This window comes from Neodiprion virginianus, chromosome 3 (assembly GCF_021901495.1).
Source record: "Neodiprion virginianus isolate iyNeoVirg1 chromosome 3, iyNeoVirg1.1, whole genome shotgun sequence".
Taxonomy (NCBI): Eukaryota; Metazoa; Arthropoda; class Insecta; order Hymenoptera; family Diprionidae; genus Neodiprion; species Neodiprion virginianus.
In genome coordinates, this window is record NC_060879.1 from 4999735 (window position 1) to 5018214 (window position 18480).

At 40.6% G+C, this 18480-nt stretch overlaps 1 protein-coding gene and 1 long non-coding RNA gene across 4 annotated transcripts in view; one reads left to right on the forward strand and one right to left on the reverse strand.

Moving 5' to 3' along the window:
* LOC124301176 (disintegrin and metalloproteinase domain-containing protein 10-like) overlaps positions 1 to 18480 on the reverse strand; it is an 88163-nt gene that overhangs the window by 23741 nt on the left and 45942 nt on the right. For all 3 annotated transcript variants that reach the window (XM_046755932.1, XM_046755931.1, XM_046755933.1), the window contains exons 4-7: positions 3690 to 3933; positions 3271 to 3426; positions 2898 to 3082; positions 220 to 360 (exon numbers count right to left, since the gene is read on the reverse strand). In XM_046755932.1, coding sequence (XP_046611888.1) covers positions 220 to 360; positions 2898 to 3082; positions 3271 to 3426; positions 3690 to 3933 — 726 coding nt within the window. The remainder of the gene's footprint in view (positions 1 to 219; positions 361 to 2897; positions 3083 to 3270; positions 3427 to 3689; positions 3934 to 18480) is intronic.
* Positions 13360 to 18480, forward strand: part of LOC124301183 (uncharacterized) — a 52065-nt gene continuing 46944 nt past the window's right edge. The window contains exons 1-2 of the long non-coding RNA XR_006907421.1: positions 13360 to 13479; positions 13822 to 14053. This is a non-coding gene — a long non-coding RNA (uncharacterized LOC124301183). The remainder of the gene's footprint in view (positions 13480 to 13821; positions 14054 to 18480) is intronic.

Genomic DNA, 18480 nt, shown 5'->3' on the forward strand with positions numbered 1-18480 from the left:
CGAGCATCGCTAACAATAAGCCGATCGTAAATGGCCGGGTTTCATCGATATACCAAAGTGAGTTAATCCGTTTCGGTTGCGGTGTCGAAGGTATGGGAAACTTCTGGTATAGTTAGAGGAAAACTTGGCGATGCGAACGAGGTTGAAGTTTGGTTAAAAGGTGTGATGTATATACATATAACTACGGCAGATAGCGGTTGTTGAAGTAAAATTACTCACCGGAAAAGAGCTCGAGGAACTTTTCGACGCCGTAATTTCCCGGGAATCGGTAGTTGGGATCCTTGAGTGCCTCGCCGCTGTGAACCTTCACCCTTTTTATCATGAAACTTATGTTGTCCGGTCTTCCGTCCTGGTTGAAGTCTGAAATCACACGATGATGATTATTAAAAGAAAAAAGAACGCCCAAATCTGGGGTAAAAATCTCTGCTCTGCGCGCAAAATGAATGAGGGAACAGGATACAATATAAGGCGGTATCGGTGAACGACGTGTGGAACGGAGCTTAAAGAGGCGGTAGAGGACCGGGAATGGCTAATGATATTTGCAATTCTCCCTCGTCGTGACCCTCTCAACCTATTCAGCCAGCCAACCCTCTGTCCTCACCCCGATTCTACTTCGTTTTACACTTTCACATCGTTTTGCACTCGTCCAAATTGTCTGAGCTCGAAAATCCGGCTAGATACTTTTACTACACACGAGCTAGATATAAATTCCTACGAAAATCGAGCCTGCGTTTTGGTGGAACTACAATTATCGTCAAAATGTGACTAACGAAAAGACGAACAATGGACGTGCTGTGTACCCTTGGGAATTCGATACTTCCCAAAGTAGAATTTCCAAGCGACATCGCTACGACGAATTGCTTTGCCATTCATTACAGCTACCCCGTTTCCTCTTAAATTTGCTACCCTCTTCCGCCTGACACCCTCCAACACTGCTCGCTAGACGCAATAACATCGAGACAACCGGCTGCTACCCGTTCACACCAAAATGTACAATATCCATCCCGTCATCGGAGGCATACTGCAGTAGTAATCTTGCGCAATGCCGTCAGCCGTAATTGTTCGGCTTTCCTCGCAATGTGACAGTTACAATTTCAGACTCGGCTGCATCTCCCTTTCTTTTCGTTAAAGAAGAAACGCAATTGTTTCGCTACGGTGTTCAATTTTTCCTGTGTGTTATCAGTTTCTGAAGTACGACTTAGGGTGGTCCTTGAAAAGGTCAGTTTTGAATTTCGACAGGCTCACTCAAACTATCGGCTCGACATGATTCAAAAATAAATTCTCCAATTTTTTTCAGATTTCTATAACTCTACTCTAACTCGTGCCCCAAAAAGCGTGCATTTCCCAATTCAACACTTTCAGAGGCATATCACATCTACCGAATGGATTTCGATGAAACTTGATGTTGGGAAGTTTTTTGCGTCGCTGATTACGGATTTGAATTCAAAATTTTTAAATTCAAAATGGAGGATTTGATACGGTCGACCGAAACCCCAAAAGTTACTTGATATTGCCATGTTTGATCCATCATTTTGAATTTTGTAATTTCGAGTTCAGATTCGTAATCAGCGACCTCGCAAATCCCCGACTGCAGAGTTTTATCGAAATCAAATGACTTTTTGGATTTTGTTCCACCGTATTGATCCGCCATTTTGAGTTTACAAATTTTGCAAATCTGAAAAAATTAGGGAAGTATTTTTAAATTATTTGATTTGGGGCACTCGCCGGTCGAAATTCAGAAACTGACCTTTCAAAGGACCACCCTAATTAGTACATATTTCATATTTGGTACCCAGGTCCGTTCCACCTTTGTAGATTAATTAACCCTGTCACGAATAATCTTTAGAAATGACTCAGGGGGGAATTTTTCGCGCAAACAATTAATCGAGAGTTAGGAAAGTTTTCGTAGCCATGCAGAGGGGAGAAAACATGTTTGTGATCAACATGAAGGCGAGGCCGACGCCTCGCCGTGTTCGCCAGCCTCTTTCTGGACTAAACAGTTTATCTCGCGCCCCAGGTCCGCTTGATCTATACCTACTTTACACGTGTACGTCGAAGCTTCGCCCCATAAGCTGGAAAGTTTTGTCGGGAAAAATACCGGTGGAGGTTAAGCAGAGCAGCGAAGCCCCGTCATTTAAAACCCGATAATACCGAGATGATTACTTGCAAATTTTAAACTCTCTCAAAGTATCATTTTCGCTTTACCCAACTCTCTTCCTCTCAACTCCTTACAATCACCACGGAATCTTCTCATTTTCTTGCAGGCTGTCCCGCTTTTTAAAAGTAAGTTAATAAATAGTTGGAAATCGATCAGGGACAAATTACGGAGGGGCGGATCTTTTTGATTTTCAAAAACATAGGTTTGTGAATCGTGACATTTTAGTACAGAGAGAAATAATCAGTGAAGAAAAAAAAAGAAGGTGTTTTAATTTTTATACGCTGATTTTATCAATTTCCTTAACTTGCATTAAACGAAACGTCGCGCATTGAGACAGAACTGGAAAATAGATTTGCAATCGCAGTAATGGGAGAAGTTGATTTTCTGAAATTGAAGTCGCTGACGGATCCCGTAGAGTTGAAATTCAATTCTAACTCGACCTCTTCTTCCTCTTCTTCTTCTTCTTCCTCCCTCTTCTCCTCTCTATTACTGAAACTTTTCACCCCAAAGTGCTTTAAATAGAGACGCGGCTGCCTGAAGAGGTGTGCTTGAATTTCACGGTACGAAAGCGCAGAGAGAGAATTACAAAAAAAAAAAAAAACAAATGTCGAAAACAAACACTCCCATTTCAAATGCATTAACACGTATTGACTTCGCAGTTCGATTATATAAATCCTGAAATGACTTGACGACGAATTGACTAATTTGCAATTCAACTAAATATAAGGTTTCAACTCACCGGTGTGCTTGTAAATGGAATTGACTTTCTGGACGTGTCTGGTCATGACCTCGATGCAAGCCTCCTCGGTTCCGTACCTCAAGAAGAATTGGTGATCAGCTTGTAGGTAGAGCATGCATGTCGTCTTTCTGGGATCGACGGTTGCTCTCTTGTGCAGATGCCTGGCGTATCGTTCCCTGTAGACTCTACGCACGGCGGGTGAAAAGAAGCACGTACAGAATACAGTCTGGACTTGCATTATCGGAAAACTCGAACGTTTCCAATAATTGAAAGACGAATGCACGCGAGGCGTGCAGCCGGTGCATTTTGCATGCATCCGCGAAAGGCATCGCAAAGATGATCGCTGGCTTACGAAAGTATATTCCTCACGTACCTGTCCAGATATTCAAGATCGTAACTTCTCTCCGACGTTGTTGACTGCCTCGATGTTTCCTCGTTGGAATAAAATCCACCATGGTTCTGAACCTCCTTGTCCACCAGATGCTCGTACAGCGGCTCCTCCAACGAACCATTCGCTTTTCTCGATGCTCTGAAAAAGCTCGATTAAAAAACCCACGAACGGATAGAGTCGGTGACTGTTACATCCGAGTTTGATCTTCGAAATATCTATAATGGACTCGTGACTCCAGAAATTTAGGAGTCGGTACACAACCACGAATATCCTCATCAGCAAAGGAAACATTCGCCGAATGATGGAAACGAATTCGTTCATCCCGGAAAGCTCAGCTTCGAAATCGGAGCGATTGAAACAGCATGTATAGCGAGTTATGTTCCGGGCTGGTTGACACTAACCGATCAATGCTGTCGCGTAGGGTGCCATGCTGGAGGTGCTGGCTGGCACAGCGAAGGGGCTGAGCTGGGGATGTGACGTCGGAAGCCCGATAGGCGATGGTGTGATAAGGCGGACTGGAGTCGTCATCGGGGCTGGAGTACCGGCTGGAGGGCTCGATGTAGTACTCCTCGAGTCCAGCCGAGACGGTACCGTCGAAGAGGCCATCCTCTGTGACGACACCCTGGACGCTGGCGCTATCGTCACCTGAAATGCAGAATGACCTAGGAGTGAAAATGGCGGCCAAGTTGTAATCACGCCGCAAACAAGTGTATCGTCCCAAGCAAACAGCGGCAGCAGGCCGCGATTCTCTTGGTGCGCTTCAATTTTCGGTGCCTCAAACTACGTGCTCAAAGCGACGCGCCAGTGCTTTGGTAAATTGGCGCTGATACTATCTCGATTCGGGAGATCCAGCCCCTTGACCCATCGAATTAAAGGGGCCACGGAATGTTCAACCCCCGGGATATCACGACCCGTCTACATACCCAGACCGGCTAATTACACTTCGACCGAATGAGTGATCCTGAACAGTCAATGCCTTCCTTCATCCACCTCAGCCCTGCAGGGTTAAGCGACACAATGCCGGAAGGGCTCCTATCCACTCGACGGCTTCGATTATATCAACAAATGGGTGCCGCTGTTCCCGAGCTGTAAAGGGGAGGCGTTCAGGTTTCAGGGATACGCCTCGTCTCGATTGACGCTTATAAGCGGACTCTTTAACTTTCCGATGAGGAAATATCGCGTAAGCTCATTGTGGAAGCTCGATCTTTATTCTTCGTCCTCCTCATTTTCACTGGTACTCAGCAAGAGCGTAAACTTTTTCCAACTCCCGATGTCATCCCACTCATTCGATTCTAATTAAATCCATTCGGTACGAATAGCTCCGCTGTGCCGATGGCAGACAATGAATGACGGGGAAAAAGCAGTAGCTAGAAACGCGCGGTGACAGAGACGTAATTGAATTCGTCAGTGACGGCTGTCTGGTATATTTTTCAACCTGTGAGCGGCAGCCTTCAGTTTTAATAAGTCATGGGGGTGTAATTTGAAACGGAGAAGTCAATATCGGGAAAAGTTCGCCGTTGTCTCCATTACCAGTTTCGTCGACGCATTATCAACCCCGAGGAAAAGTTTTCGTATTCGAAATTCAACTGTGGGAAGAAGAACCGTGCCAGAGTCCCGGAATAGGAGAGGGACGAATGAAATGAAGAGCCTAGTATAAGGGATTCTCTTCTTGAGACTATGCTGGATTACCATCGCGGTCGCTATGCAAATAACTTGACGACTCCAACTTAGTTCCTCGTGGTGTACCAATTAAATTTCTCCTTGAAAGCCTTCGCTCTGTCTCTCCCCTGTACGTTCACCAAGATATCTATTATATTATTCCAAAGTATGTGCGAGCTAGCAATGCTTCAGGCTACGCGGAAAGCCTGTCTAACCCTTTAATTGAAAGACTTTATACCAGGAATGAGTCGGGAGACGAACCAGACTAGAGTCGCAGATCCATGAAATCCTTGGCAAGAATCCTTCGATCCAATTCAACTCGTTAAAAGGATAGAAGGGGAACGACAGACTGACTTACACGCTTCTACCCGATATTGAGAATCGACTGAGAAAACGGATCAAGCTCTGCCCGCTGGACATGAAATGAATTCATCAGACCAAGGAGCGGAAACCGGTTAACCGGATGGCATCACGTCCTCGGATCTACAGCATTTAGACAGTTGTTCAGAGTAACATTGAAGGTGGGTTCAAGCAGGAAGAAGCTGATGCCATTTTCACCGTCCAGTGGAGTGAAGTCACATGATCTTTTCGTGGTTCCACGAATCATAGCAAGTCGCAAGTATTTGTTGTACCGCTTTCTCGAACCCCTTCTTAAATCACTCGGGGTCTGCGCGCTGTGTGAAATCGTTATGCGTGTATGGCTCGGGGCGCAGCGAGGTAAGGGGTATACGATCTTATTGAAACCCTGAGAGATAATGGGTAGACGTGAGGCTGGCGTGGGGCCACAATAACAGTTTGAGAGAAAGGGGCTGAAGTCTGGATGACGGAAAGTGGAGATCGAGCTCGGTGCGAGTGTGGCACGTAGCTCCAAGGGTGGGGCGGTTCGATTATGGTCTCTTATTAAAAAGCCCCGGGGCGCAAGACCCTTTCAACGCAGCATGTAAGGGACAGGTTTGTACCGATGTAAGCCTCGGCCTCCGGCGTGGAGGCGAGTCGGGATTATCACTTCATAAATCCAGGGGCGAACTCTCGGGTGAGAGTCGAAATTCCGAATAATCAGAATCCGGGCTCGCCGTTATTCCAGAAGCCTCATTGGTCCGAAGGGTTCAACACCGAATGGTGCCAATTATCCCAAGTTTCCGAGGTCAATCGTCTCGACTCCGTGCCATTCGGAATTCCGACCATTCCCTAATTCGGAACATTCGGAATTTGCACCTATGGGCAAACTCTCGCCGATAATGGTCTCCGTATTTCCTTCCAGTCGGGGATTGCGATACTCTGATCGGTGTGAAACTATGCACAGACGTCGTTTCGAAGCTGGATCGGTAAAACGTGAGAAGAGCCTCTTCTTCGCTGACGTAAAAGCATAAACCTAGCGATTTATCAGCCCTACAATGTTGTGCCACGCCACGGAGAGTCGGATGGGAATTCAACGCAGTGAGAACTGCACACCACTTTGCCTGCATCCACTCAATGTGAAAGGATCTTCTTCCGCTTCGACTGAAACGATCGAGGACGATCGAAATACAGTCGAGTTTCGCACGCCGTCGAGACATTTCTCTAAATAATTTTTTATCGAATGGTCAACCGGACCAAAATTTGCAGAGTTTGCCAAACATCGCGTCAATAGTTTATACCAACGACACTTGTGCAAAATTAGACGAAAACAAAGACGTTTTTTTACCGGAAACTGGATTCCAGTTTCCAAAGTTTTTGCTTCCGCTTTTTTCCCAGTCGCATAATGGAAAGATTACGATTACGATCGATAATTGTGATTACGGTTCAGTTTAATGGAATACGGTTTGGAATCCTGTTTAAATATTGTACGTGCCTCTACGTAATGATAATTAATTGATTCATTACGAGTCGAGGTAATCCAATTAGATCGGGGTAGAAGGCGTGGTATGAAGGAGGGTGATTTTTCGACCTACGGTTATGCACCGACGGTGAATAAATTGCGCTTTGGTAATTATACCCTTGCGGTGCGCGGTGAAGGGAGGGGAAAAAAGCAAGTATATGGTGGGTGCATGTATCAGGTAGTTTAGCGATGTAATTATCAAGGATAATGGAATTATTCGGAAAACTGGATGGAAGATAATGGGAGAGGAGAGGAGAGGAGGGTTGGAAAAGATAAAAACAGGGGAGCATAAACGCAGTTAGGTACGCTCTTCTGCTCCGCGGTGAAACGATGTTTCATGTACGGGATGAAATTACACCTCGTTAGAGAAAATTCAGAATTAAGATAGGCGTTTTATACAATATCCCGATTTCTTGTCAAACCCCATAATCAGCTGGCCCAACATCTGTTCACAATTATTCATCCTGTTTCGTAAGCCTAACCATCTTCCAACAACCCCGGAGGCAGTAAAATCTGTTAGAAAATCGCTCTTGCCTTTATTATCAAACCGCGAAAAGCGTTTTATCATGCACGATATTCGTTCAACTCGCGCAAACTTTTCCGAAATGGAGGGCGGAATTTCCTCTCATTATTATTCACTCCACCCTGCAGGCAGACACAGCCGAAAAATAATGACGGAAAGCCTCACGAGCACTGACTGAAGTTACGAAATCTGAATTCGATGAAAGCAATGCTCGATAAAGTAAACAATTCTAAATTCGCGTATAATTTAACTTAAGAAAAACAAATTGTTCGTTATTTCAGGACAGTTTTATTACGGTGGAATTTCTTTTAATGCAAAAAAAAAAAACTATCCGTCATTTTTCCGTCACACCTACTGACAGACGATTTAAACTTCTTTCTTTCTTTATTTATTATTTCTCCCCTTTTTTTCACTTGACATCGAAAGCTCAATCAACCTGTACAACGTGTCATGAGAAAAAAAAAAGTCGTTCCTTTTCTTCCCCCTCCTCCCTTATTTCTCGTTTTCTTTTGCCCCCCCCCCCACTCATTACACTACCTACCTCACGAAAAGGGACGCCGCTATTCGCGGAGGATAAATTAAACCGATATGGACTGACGACGTCTCCCGCTGCAGCATTCCCCCCTCCCCTCAACCCCCTCCATCCCTCCATCGAATTTCGTATTCACCAAGCGCCGGTGTTCTTAATCTCTGTATTTAGGAACGCGGGGCGCGGGTTTTGTACCCTCTGTTCCTCTTCCCTATTTTCCTACCTCCTTCCTCTTTTCCTCCAGCTCTTCCTCCAGCTATTTCCAGAAAATGAGGGATCGGAAGTCGCGATTCTACCGAAGTAGGAGGGACGTGCGGCCGCTCTGACCGAGACCGTCTACGTGCCCTCACTTAATTGCCTAATGTCTCAACTTAATAACAAGTTAGCCGTTCAACCGTTCCTCCGGACTTGAGGTGCCTCCACCTTTCACCCCCCTCGGTTCAAACCCGCAGGAAACTACGAGGTTTCCGATTCTAACCGTTGAACGCGTTTTCTCCACCGCTGAGGTTACGGTTAGTTAGTAGCCAGCACATTAATCATTGTGTTGAAAATTTAAGGCTAGAGTAAAAATGTTCAATAATATTTTATATATTTTGTACAAGTTACACTGTGAAGAGTTCGATTTTTTTTTTTTTTTTTATTGAAATTTACTCCGTACACAATTATAAGCGTCGGGTTAATTATCCTGCTTCGGATATTTTTTTTTTTTTGTTCGCTAGTTTGATTTGCTTTTAGATCGTTTTGCTTTCTTTCTCTTTTTGTTATTATCGTTGTTATTATTATTATTATTATTGTTGCTTTTTATTAGTGATATTTTTCTCGGGATTTTATCTCAAGTCACTTGCGGCCGGGGACAACTTTTATCCAATTTACTTCGTGAAGTGGGGCGATTATACCGTTTCCCAATTAGCGGCTCGTTCGACTTTTTATATTATTACTAGTAATATCGATATAATTATACGGGTGATTTGGAGAAAAGAGAGAGAGAGAGAGAGCGGAAGAGAAGGGGAGATAAAAACGTTGAACTGAAAATCTCGACGAACTATAAGCCGTGATATAAGTTGCAGGTATTTTATTCGGTTAAAATTACTATAAATGTACGTTTGTTATTTATGAAAGATGACGATTAAAGAGTAAAAGTTTTTCAGTTCGGTTTACATTCATTAAATAGCAACAGCGGGAAACGTTAAACTAACGTTGTTGATTTATTTATTAAATTACCTATCTTTTCAAACATTTATTGTAAATAAAAATTAAACTGCGTAAGATTTTTAGCCATGAATATCTTCTAAAACTGAGTCGGAGCGAATCGTTAATTGAATTTATATCAAATAATATCCAGAAATAGATTCAATCAAAACTGAGACGTAAATTCAATAACACCGCTAAACTCGATAAATTTCTTTTATTTCATTTTATTTATTTATTTTTTTTTTTTTTTTTTTTGTTGTCTTCAGTTTAGCAGCAATAAAAAAATATTTAGCAGCGTTATTGCAATTTTTGTTTCATCAGTTATCTCGAGTGTGGCAAAATTGTATAACTGCCGGTCGGACTTTCGACTGAAAACCGCGTGAAAAACTTGACAATATATCATATTATATCATAAGTGGTATAATATTTCGCGAGGCGCATTACGTAATATCATCGTACGGCACTGAAAAATTATCACCGCCGTTTTTCTCGTCGCTTTTATCTTGAAGTGAAAAACGTCGCGACGGTTTGAATTTTTCGGTGGAAAGCCGAGAGCTTGTAACAAGCCTTTTAAGCTACCGGCATCGGGTCCATTAGACAGTTCAAAAGGATCTTTGCAAAGGAAATTACGTACCCATTTGAATTCCGTTTTAATATTTACACTCGATCGAAGTAGGTTTTTAACGCTGAAATTAGGCTTAAATTTTGATTATATCTCTCCCGAATAGCACTCAAAGATTATCAAAAAACGTTACCCTTATTATTTTTGTTTTCTCTAAAAACTCTTTCTCTCTCTCTCTCTCTCTCTCTCTCTCTCAAAAAATTTATAGCTCGACGGTTTATTCTCGAGGGTTCCTACGTACCAACCACGGGCCCTCGATATTATACGTCGTCCATTTTATTACACTCGGTGTTTCTTATCGCGGATCCTTGGATAAGGATCTTCTGGATAGGCCGGCATCCTTATTAAGGAATCGCGCATCCTCCTCCTCTTCTTCTTCTTCTTTATCGCACCTGACAAGACTCGAGGATTTATCGCGCGTGGGTTGAGTTAAGTGAAAAAAAATAATTAACGATTTACAATTATCAGACAAATCAGTGCATGGATGGGTGTGTTTGTAATTTGTAATATAACTTTGTAATACATGACCAGGTTATCAAAATCCGAACAGCTTGATCGATCGGTTTGAATTTTTTTCAAAAACGCTCTTGTCGTTGTTACATTAAAAATATAGGTAAATTCGAAATTACTGTCTAAATTAGTTATATAGTTGAAAACAAAAAAAAAAATAAAATAGTTTCCATAGAATATAATACAGTTCTCCTACAGTCTTTCGATATTTATTTTCACAGCACTATCTTATCGGAATATTTGTATAAATAAAAAAAAAAAAAAAAAGAAAACGTCAACTTCTCCAAGACGATTCGTTCCCATATTACGATATGCGAATGGGAATAATTAGAGCGTATATAATGTGAGGAATTTTCACCGGGCTGCCTCCTAAATCAACTTCAATTAATTGAAAACCAATTTTCTAATTCATTCTATTTTCATCTCAATTCTAACCCCTGCCTGTAAGAAGATGAATCTCCCTCCCTTAAAATTCACGCATTTCGTACACATTCTCAGCATATATTGTATTCCAAGAGTAATAATACTAAAGTAAATCTGTAACTGCGAGGTTCTTATGGTCATTAGTGCTACTATCTGATAAATAAAATCATTTTTTTCAAATTTTTAACTCGAATACTAAAAAGTGGGTGTGCAATTCGTTTAGATTGCCTGCTACGGTGATGAGGATTATATATATATATACACATTTAACGCAGAGGGGTAAATCAATTTTAAGATAAACCACCGCCGTTGAATTTTGAACAATTTCTCTCCAAGTATTTTCATGCCCTGCCCATGTAAAACGTTTTACATAGGTGATATGTAATGTCACAGTGGTTTCGGATATCTCTTTTCTTTTCTTCGGCACTTATCCAGTTTTCCCCTCTACAGGTTCATCCGCCGCGGCGATGCCGCGAATCCAATTCTCATACATATATATATATATATATATATGTATATACATCAATAACTTGAGAAAGACAATCTAATTTTCGAATGGCACGCAATCACAAGTTTCCCGATAAATTTTCCCTACCTCCGTATAATACGCGAATGTATTATATATGTATATATATATAGGTATATTATTAGCGTTGCAGATCGCTTGGAAATTTCTCAATTCAACTCCGCGAGATGAAGAATTATTATATTCTTTTATTCGTCTTGGGCGAATTTTATTCAAACACCGAAAATTATTGGAAATAAGGTCTTAATCTTGTCGATGAGAAAAAAAAAAAAAAAAAACAGTTTTATTTTCCCCGCAGTTTCGGCAACATATTATATATGTATATAATAGATAAACGAAGGAGAGAGAAATTTTCCGGGGCTTCCAGAGTCGAGTAAAGTAACGTAAAAGGGTTGAACACGATACTGTTATTATCGCTATCGTTATCGTTATCCCTTTTATTCTCCCGGGAATATCTACAGGTATAATACACCGACATGCGTGCGTAAAAAACCGACTCCGATGACCGCGCGCGGCGCACCGCGACTGTTGCAGATACGATGGAAAAAGGGGGTGGAAAAAAAAGGGGGTCACACAAAGCCAAGGGAAGGAGAGAAAGGAAAAAAGGGAAAAAGGAAAAAATAAACGGGGAAAATAAAAATGAAAAAATAACGGACCTCTTCCGTAAAAAGTTGTGCATGTTCTGGGCAAAGCGCTATATGTATGGTGGCGTTTTTTATTTTAATGATTTCTTGCTCTCTTTAATTTATCTGCTTCGATTTTTTTCTTCTCGTCAACGAGATAAGAGAGAGAGAGCAGCTGACATATTCTTCACAACGAAGTCACTCGTCCGAGTTTGTATAATGATATGTGTAATTATACGTTAATTAAAAATCTAAACGTCATTTTTTTCATTTATTTCGCTGCCAACGACAGATTCGTGGATTTTCGACCCTCGAGTAAAATCTATCTCTACCCTAAAGAGAGACCTAAATTGCACTTGGATATTCCTTTCCTCCTTATCGAAGTTTAGTGGTTTATAGATTTATGTCTAGTTTAATCAATCAACGATGAATTTTACAAGTCTGAATTAAATCTGGATTTTTATCGAACTTTTAGCAATACAGTGTAAGTTCAGTTATGCGTTTTTCAAGGAATGTGGTAATATTTTATTTAAATACTTCCAGCCTTCACGATTGGAAAATGAAATATTTAGGATTTTTTGTGATGTCACAGGTGTATCATCTTGTCATTTCATTCACCCGTAACGAAATTAACTATTATCATTAATTAGAAGATTTCACATCAGCACGCGCTAGGTTAACCCTTCGAGAACATACCGGGGCATTCTGGCCCGTACCTTTTTCTTCCGAAGCGGCAATTATTCAAAAAATTCTCTATTTACACTTGTTTCTTTTTTATAATCATGACTTATACTCATACTTCCAAACTACACCATCGTATTCCACGACAGCGAAAGTGTACTCCTGAATATTTTCAGGTAGATCGCACTCGTACATTCGAAACGGCAACACGTCAAACGTGGGACATGGTCCTGTTGACCCGGAGTGTTCTCCGTGATCTAAAAAATAGGTTTGTTCCCGAAGGGTTAAGGTTAATCCAGTGACGGTAAGCAAAGATCATCTTTCCGTAGACGAGGCGCTGACCCGAACTTGCCTGAACGTGTTTGGGATAGCAATGGGCGCGAAAGTCGAGCCGCGCCTTCCGTCGGCGGAAAATTACACGAAACGTCGAAAGGCGCGTGCTAACCAGCGGCAGGCGAGTCAAAGGTCCGATCGAAAGATTCGACTAAAGAATCAGCAGCAACGACGTACGACCGAACGGAGAACAGCTCCAGGGGACCGAACGCGTGGCGTACGAGTGCGGAAAACTTGGCAAACGAGAAACGTGCGATTTAAATATTTTCACACCGTTTGTGGACAGAAATTTCCAGAACCAAGAAGATCCAACGTATAAACGAGAAAAACGTACAACTGCATTACGTTGTACGGAATAATAGAACCTTCAAACTCATTCGAATATCTCTGGATGAATAACAAATGCTGTGTAAAAGCTCGATCTTGTCGAATAGACAGCTAAAGACACCTGCGATGACAAAAACGATTTGCCTAATCTACCGCAAACCAGAGAATCGCAATGCTGTATAATTGCGCATCAGCGACACTTGCGGTCAAAATCGTTATCACGATTCCGTCGCGATCAAGAGTTCAGTAGAATCGGAGATCGAGCGTCGAACGGTCGCGTCTCTCTCCTCGCTCTCTTACTACTACAGAATTTCGTTTGAAAACACACGCGATTGTAATACAATCAGTGTCGAGCACCACTAACTAACTACATCGTGTAATTAATTGTATCGCCATTATTGATTACATCGGTAATTTGTTGTCAAGAGAAAGAGAAACGTTCATTAAAATTTCAACTTGTAATTTGGAACGAACGATTCATTAATTACAATTTTGCTTTATAATTGGTACAGATTTTTCTTCTAAATACAATTTATAAATTTGTTTCGAATAATATTTTCTCCAAATTGCAAATGACAATTGTAATTAGTATCGATTTTTCTGTTAAGTACAGGCTACAAACGTAATTAGATTTGTTCCGTTTTTTCCAATTACAAATTATAATCATAATCAGTATTCTTGATCCTTTTGATCACAAATTGAAACTCTAATCAGTGACTTTTTTTCAGTTACACATTACAAACTGTTACAATTTATAATTCGTAATTTGCCTGTCGGAATGTAATTAAGTGGAAATAACCTCGAACACTGCACACAGTGTTGTGAATTCCGTTGTAAACATGTGGTGAGAAGTTGTCTACAGTGTTGTTGTTTTTGCAGTGTGTTGCGTAGCTGCAGAACCGAGGCCTTCCAACTTGTTCATCCTATTCCTCCGATCAAATGGCTCAGAACAGGATAATGGTGAGTGATTTGATATGGTTAAATAATATAATAACAAGTCTCGTTCTCTTCGCATTTCAATAACACGACTCGACAAAATGTTGAAATTCAAAAACATGATAAACGTTATGTGAAAAAAGGCTGGAATTTTCAGTCAGAACCTGATAAATGAATCGACGAGTCATTCGATAAATGTACAGGACTTTTCACAACTCGATACATTTGTACAGAGAATTATTTTAAAATTCCTTTGGTTATCGTCGTGAAGCATGTTCGTCAGCAATTTGAATTGTTGAACATCGCTGTAAATCGAATTTCGAAAAAAAAAAAAAATAGAAAACGAACAGTGTAATTCGAACACAAACGAAGCGAAGCAATTTTAATTATGCGAATTATTTCGTTATATTCTGTGTTCTCGTATGTAAAAAAAGCAGAGAAATTTCGAAAGCCTGCACGCGGTTTTAGGGTGAATAATAGAGTGAGTTTTAATCAATCGAGAGAAAGCGAACGGAGACCCGCTGGTCAATGGTTGGCGTATTTCTATCCAGAGGAAACTCAGTGATAAGAGAAAATAGCTCCGGGATTCTACCAAAACTGCCCTCGCAGTCCGCCTCTTGGTTTTTCCACTTGCGATATATGTACATAACTTATTCGAACATCCGGATGCAGACCTTTGTGCTCTGAAATCGTTTGAAACAATTCGACGATGGTCACGTGACCGATGCTTATCTAGTCTTTAAAGAATGTGCGCAAGTAGGAATAAAGTTTTCACGATTTTTTCTATCAAATCTTCGCGGAAGCTTGAAGCAATCGATAAAAAAAAAATTTACTTACTCGTGGTAAAAAAAGAAAAAAAACCAAACAAATATTCAATTAATTATCCGATACTTTGAATCTGTTTTATTTTCGATAAATTGCGATTATATTGGACATGATTTTTTTTTTTTTGCGTGCCGTTTGTCTAAATACATCGATTAATCGTATAGAAAGTTTTGATTATTTTTCACCTTGATAATTGGAGAATTTTTCTCTTGTCCATGAAATTTACTAGCTCGCAATTAAATCGAGGTCAACTTTTCGAAATTATTTTTATATCCTGGCCGTTTTATTATTTTTGTCGTTGTTTTTCTTTATTCATCTTTCGTTTTGTTTTATCAATTTTATTACTGCTTCGCTGTAGGAGTGATAAGAGGTTTAATTGTACGATGATAAATGACAATCTGCTGTGGCGTTTTAAGGTTCATTAACAACCCTGCGTTAACGCGTACGTATATTACATTTGCTTCATTTTTTATTTATACCTTGAAATTCTTGGAAAAAGGAAAAAAAAAATGGCAACATGAAGCTATACGAGTTCGGTAACTTTGTGGTAAATTTATAGTAAAACTGTAAAGTGAAAAAATTCGAGAAAAAAGTGGTTGATAATTGATTTCATTGACTTTTCTTGAGCACTGACATCATTTTAACAACTTCTCGGCAACTGTACTCGATAAAAATCCATTTTAGATCGAATAAAAGAATTACCGCATTATTTGTTCCTAATTCTAGCCAAATTCAGTCAATTTTCAGAAAGTGTCGGTAAATTTTACGGTGCGTGTGTCGCGAATTAAAAATTTCATTACCGATTCAAAAAAATTTACATGATCATTTTTTGGGCATTGCTCGCGTCTGATACCGTTGGAAATTTCTTTTACTTTCGACAGACGTTTTTTATTTTTTTTTTATTTTTTTTTTTTACCAAATGTGTCGCTAATTTACGAACATTCATTCAACAGCGTAGATTTGATTTTTCTCGACTGTAACGGATTGCTTCGGTAGCAATGCAAAATAAGCAGAGGGATGAAAAAAAAAAAAAAAAAAAAACAAACTGCCTTCGTGTCTGCACGAGCTCGTTAGCGAAATTTTCCAATTAAGTTTTATACACGCTGCATAGAACGCGCTTCGCGAATCTCACGTACGTACGACGAATGTGTTCGTTATTATACCTATCGTCATGCACTTGCGCCAACTGATATACCCACCCTGTACAAACGCCTCCCCTATGAACCCTCTGCACACATGTACATATATATGTATATATATATATACCCTCAAAACGATTCTCTCGAAATTGTTCCGATGGCTCGTGGGAGGCTCGCCGTTGTTGATTAACAATTGGATTACGGTTAATTACTGGGAATGACTACTGAATCAGTGTAAACGCCAAAGCGCAGCAATTTCTACGCGTAGCTTCGAACACGATTACTATCCGACGTTTCCCCTTTCGCTCTTCTCGCCGTTTTCCCACCGCATTCGATAATTATCAATCTGTTTCGAATCGCGGCGGTGCGCCCGTATTAACCTCCTCCTCCCCCCCCCCTTTTTTTTCTCTCATCTTTCACGTTTCACCTTCTCTCTCTTTTGCACAATACTTTCATTCAACTATCGGCAACATTTCTGACTGAAACAAGTATCGATATTTATTTTTTTTTTTTAATAATTGAAAAAAAAAGAAATAAAATAAAAATTTCTCGGTACTTCAAGACTTGTATCAACGTTGATTCTGAACGCTGAACGTCGCGTCGATGTTTGTAATTTAAAAATCTGATAGCGCAGATTTTTCGTTTGCAGTATAGAGCAAAGCTGCTGCTCGAAGTTGTCCCTCGAGTCTTGTGAATAATGCAATATTTCTCCACTCACCGGGCTAGTTTAGCCCCCCATACATAACAGGATACCGGTTTACCTTCGCTCCTTCGCCTTCTTTCCTCCGCTACTTTCCACCCTCCATCGCTTACCGACAATCATTATTTAAGTTTATAGTTACGTTGCATAAATATTGGATATAAGCGCATATACTTGTGTATATACGTACGTATGTATATTCACGTATACTCGGCGGAATCGACCCGTTCGCGAATCGTGTAATAACGGTGTCGAGAAAAAGCGAAGATGCAGGAAAAACCTGGCTGCTTGGCCGCTGGCCGATCAAACGTAGGTATATGAGAATATCCCTTGGGTGGTGAAATATTGATGCTATGCAGAAACTTTAATTCGCAATTTAAATGCACGCCTTTTATACAGCGTGGCTCGCTTCATCCTTGAATCATCGTTACGCCAATTTGTCAGGGTCTTGAAACACGTCGAATTTTTCATTTCATTCGGTTCCACCTGAAACTCCAACCACTGACTAACAAGGATACAGATTCTGTTATGTCAGCAATAATTAATTGAAATGTACAAAAAAAAAAAAAATTTAAAAACAGGGTTCAAAATTGATGAAAGTGAAAAATTGATAAAGTTTAATTTTTTGTAAGAGAATATTTGAAAAAAAAATTTCACTTTTGGTTCAAACAGAAAATTTTTGCCCCGTACCCTTTTTTGTGTGCACGCGCGTGTGTGTGTGTGTTTGGGAAATAAAATTCAGAGAAGCTAAATTATTTTTCGAATTAATGACAAAAATGGAAATCATACGATTACGTAATTTCTTTAAAATGAATTGGTGATCTGAATATTTTACATGAAATTTGATGGTGCCAAATTTTTGGCCGTTTCATCAAACTTCGCTCCAATTCAATTCGACTCAATAGAGTTGAGTCACATTGACTTTTACGTATTTGTCCGAAAAAGCTCACTCGGTTCCTGCGGTATTTTAAATTAACTTATTTCAATTCTATCACATTCTAAATTACATAAATTTCCATTGGAAATACGTTTCAGTAATCGATCGACTTGCGTCATTGATTTTTCTCCACTTTTTCCAAAAAAGCTCACTGGATCCTTGCGTTAATTCAAACATACCGATTTCAATTCTATCAGATTTTAAATGAGATAATTTTCGATTGGAAATACGTTTCAATACTCGTTCGTATATTTTTTGATAAAATATTGTTCGATTAAAGAAGAGGAAAAAAAAACAACAGCAACTCGAAAATAGCAACGAATAAAAAAAGAAAGAAAAAAACAAAAAAAAGGTGTTAATACACCGAGATAAAACTGAATTCTCGGGTAGGTAGCGCACATGGCGAAGGGTTTCGATCGATGAAAGGGTGAACGATGAAGGGCCGAAACCTTGCATCGATCATCGTGCGTCGAGCTTTTACGGACGGGGCGGAGGCGGGGTAAAAGGGGGCGCCCGATTTTATGCCAAATTAATCAATAATGGGGGAACGCTTTGGCGAGCTTGAAACCGTCACGCACTCATCTGGTCATCGAGGAGCAAATTCCCGGTTTGTAGCCGCCACCTGCCTGCCTGCCAACATTTGGTCGCACAGCTAACCGCCAGATGACGATCGTGTGTAAGCTTTTGACCAAAACCCACCCGAAAATTGGTCCACTAAAGCTTACCCCAAACCGGCTGGGATCATCGCGCGGTGATGCGATGGTTCACCGCATCCACCCCCACCCCTCCCCCTGACAACCATCTCGACCTTCGTTCCTCGTCTCGGTCTGCGAAGGAGAAAGTTTTCGAG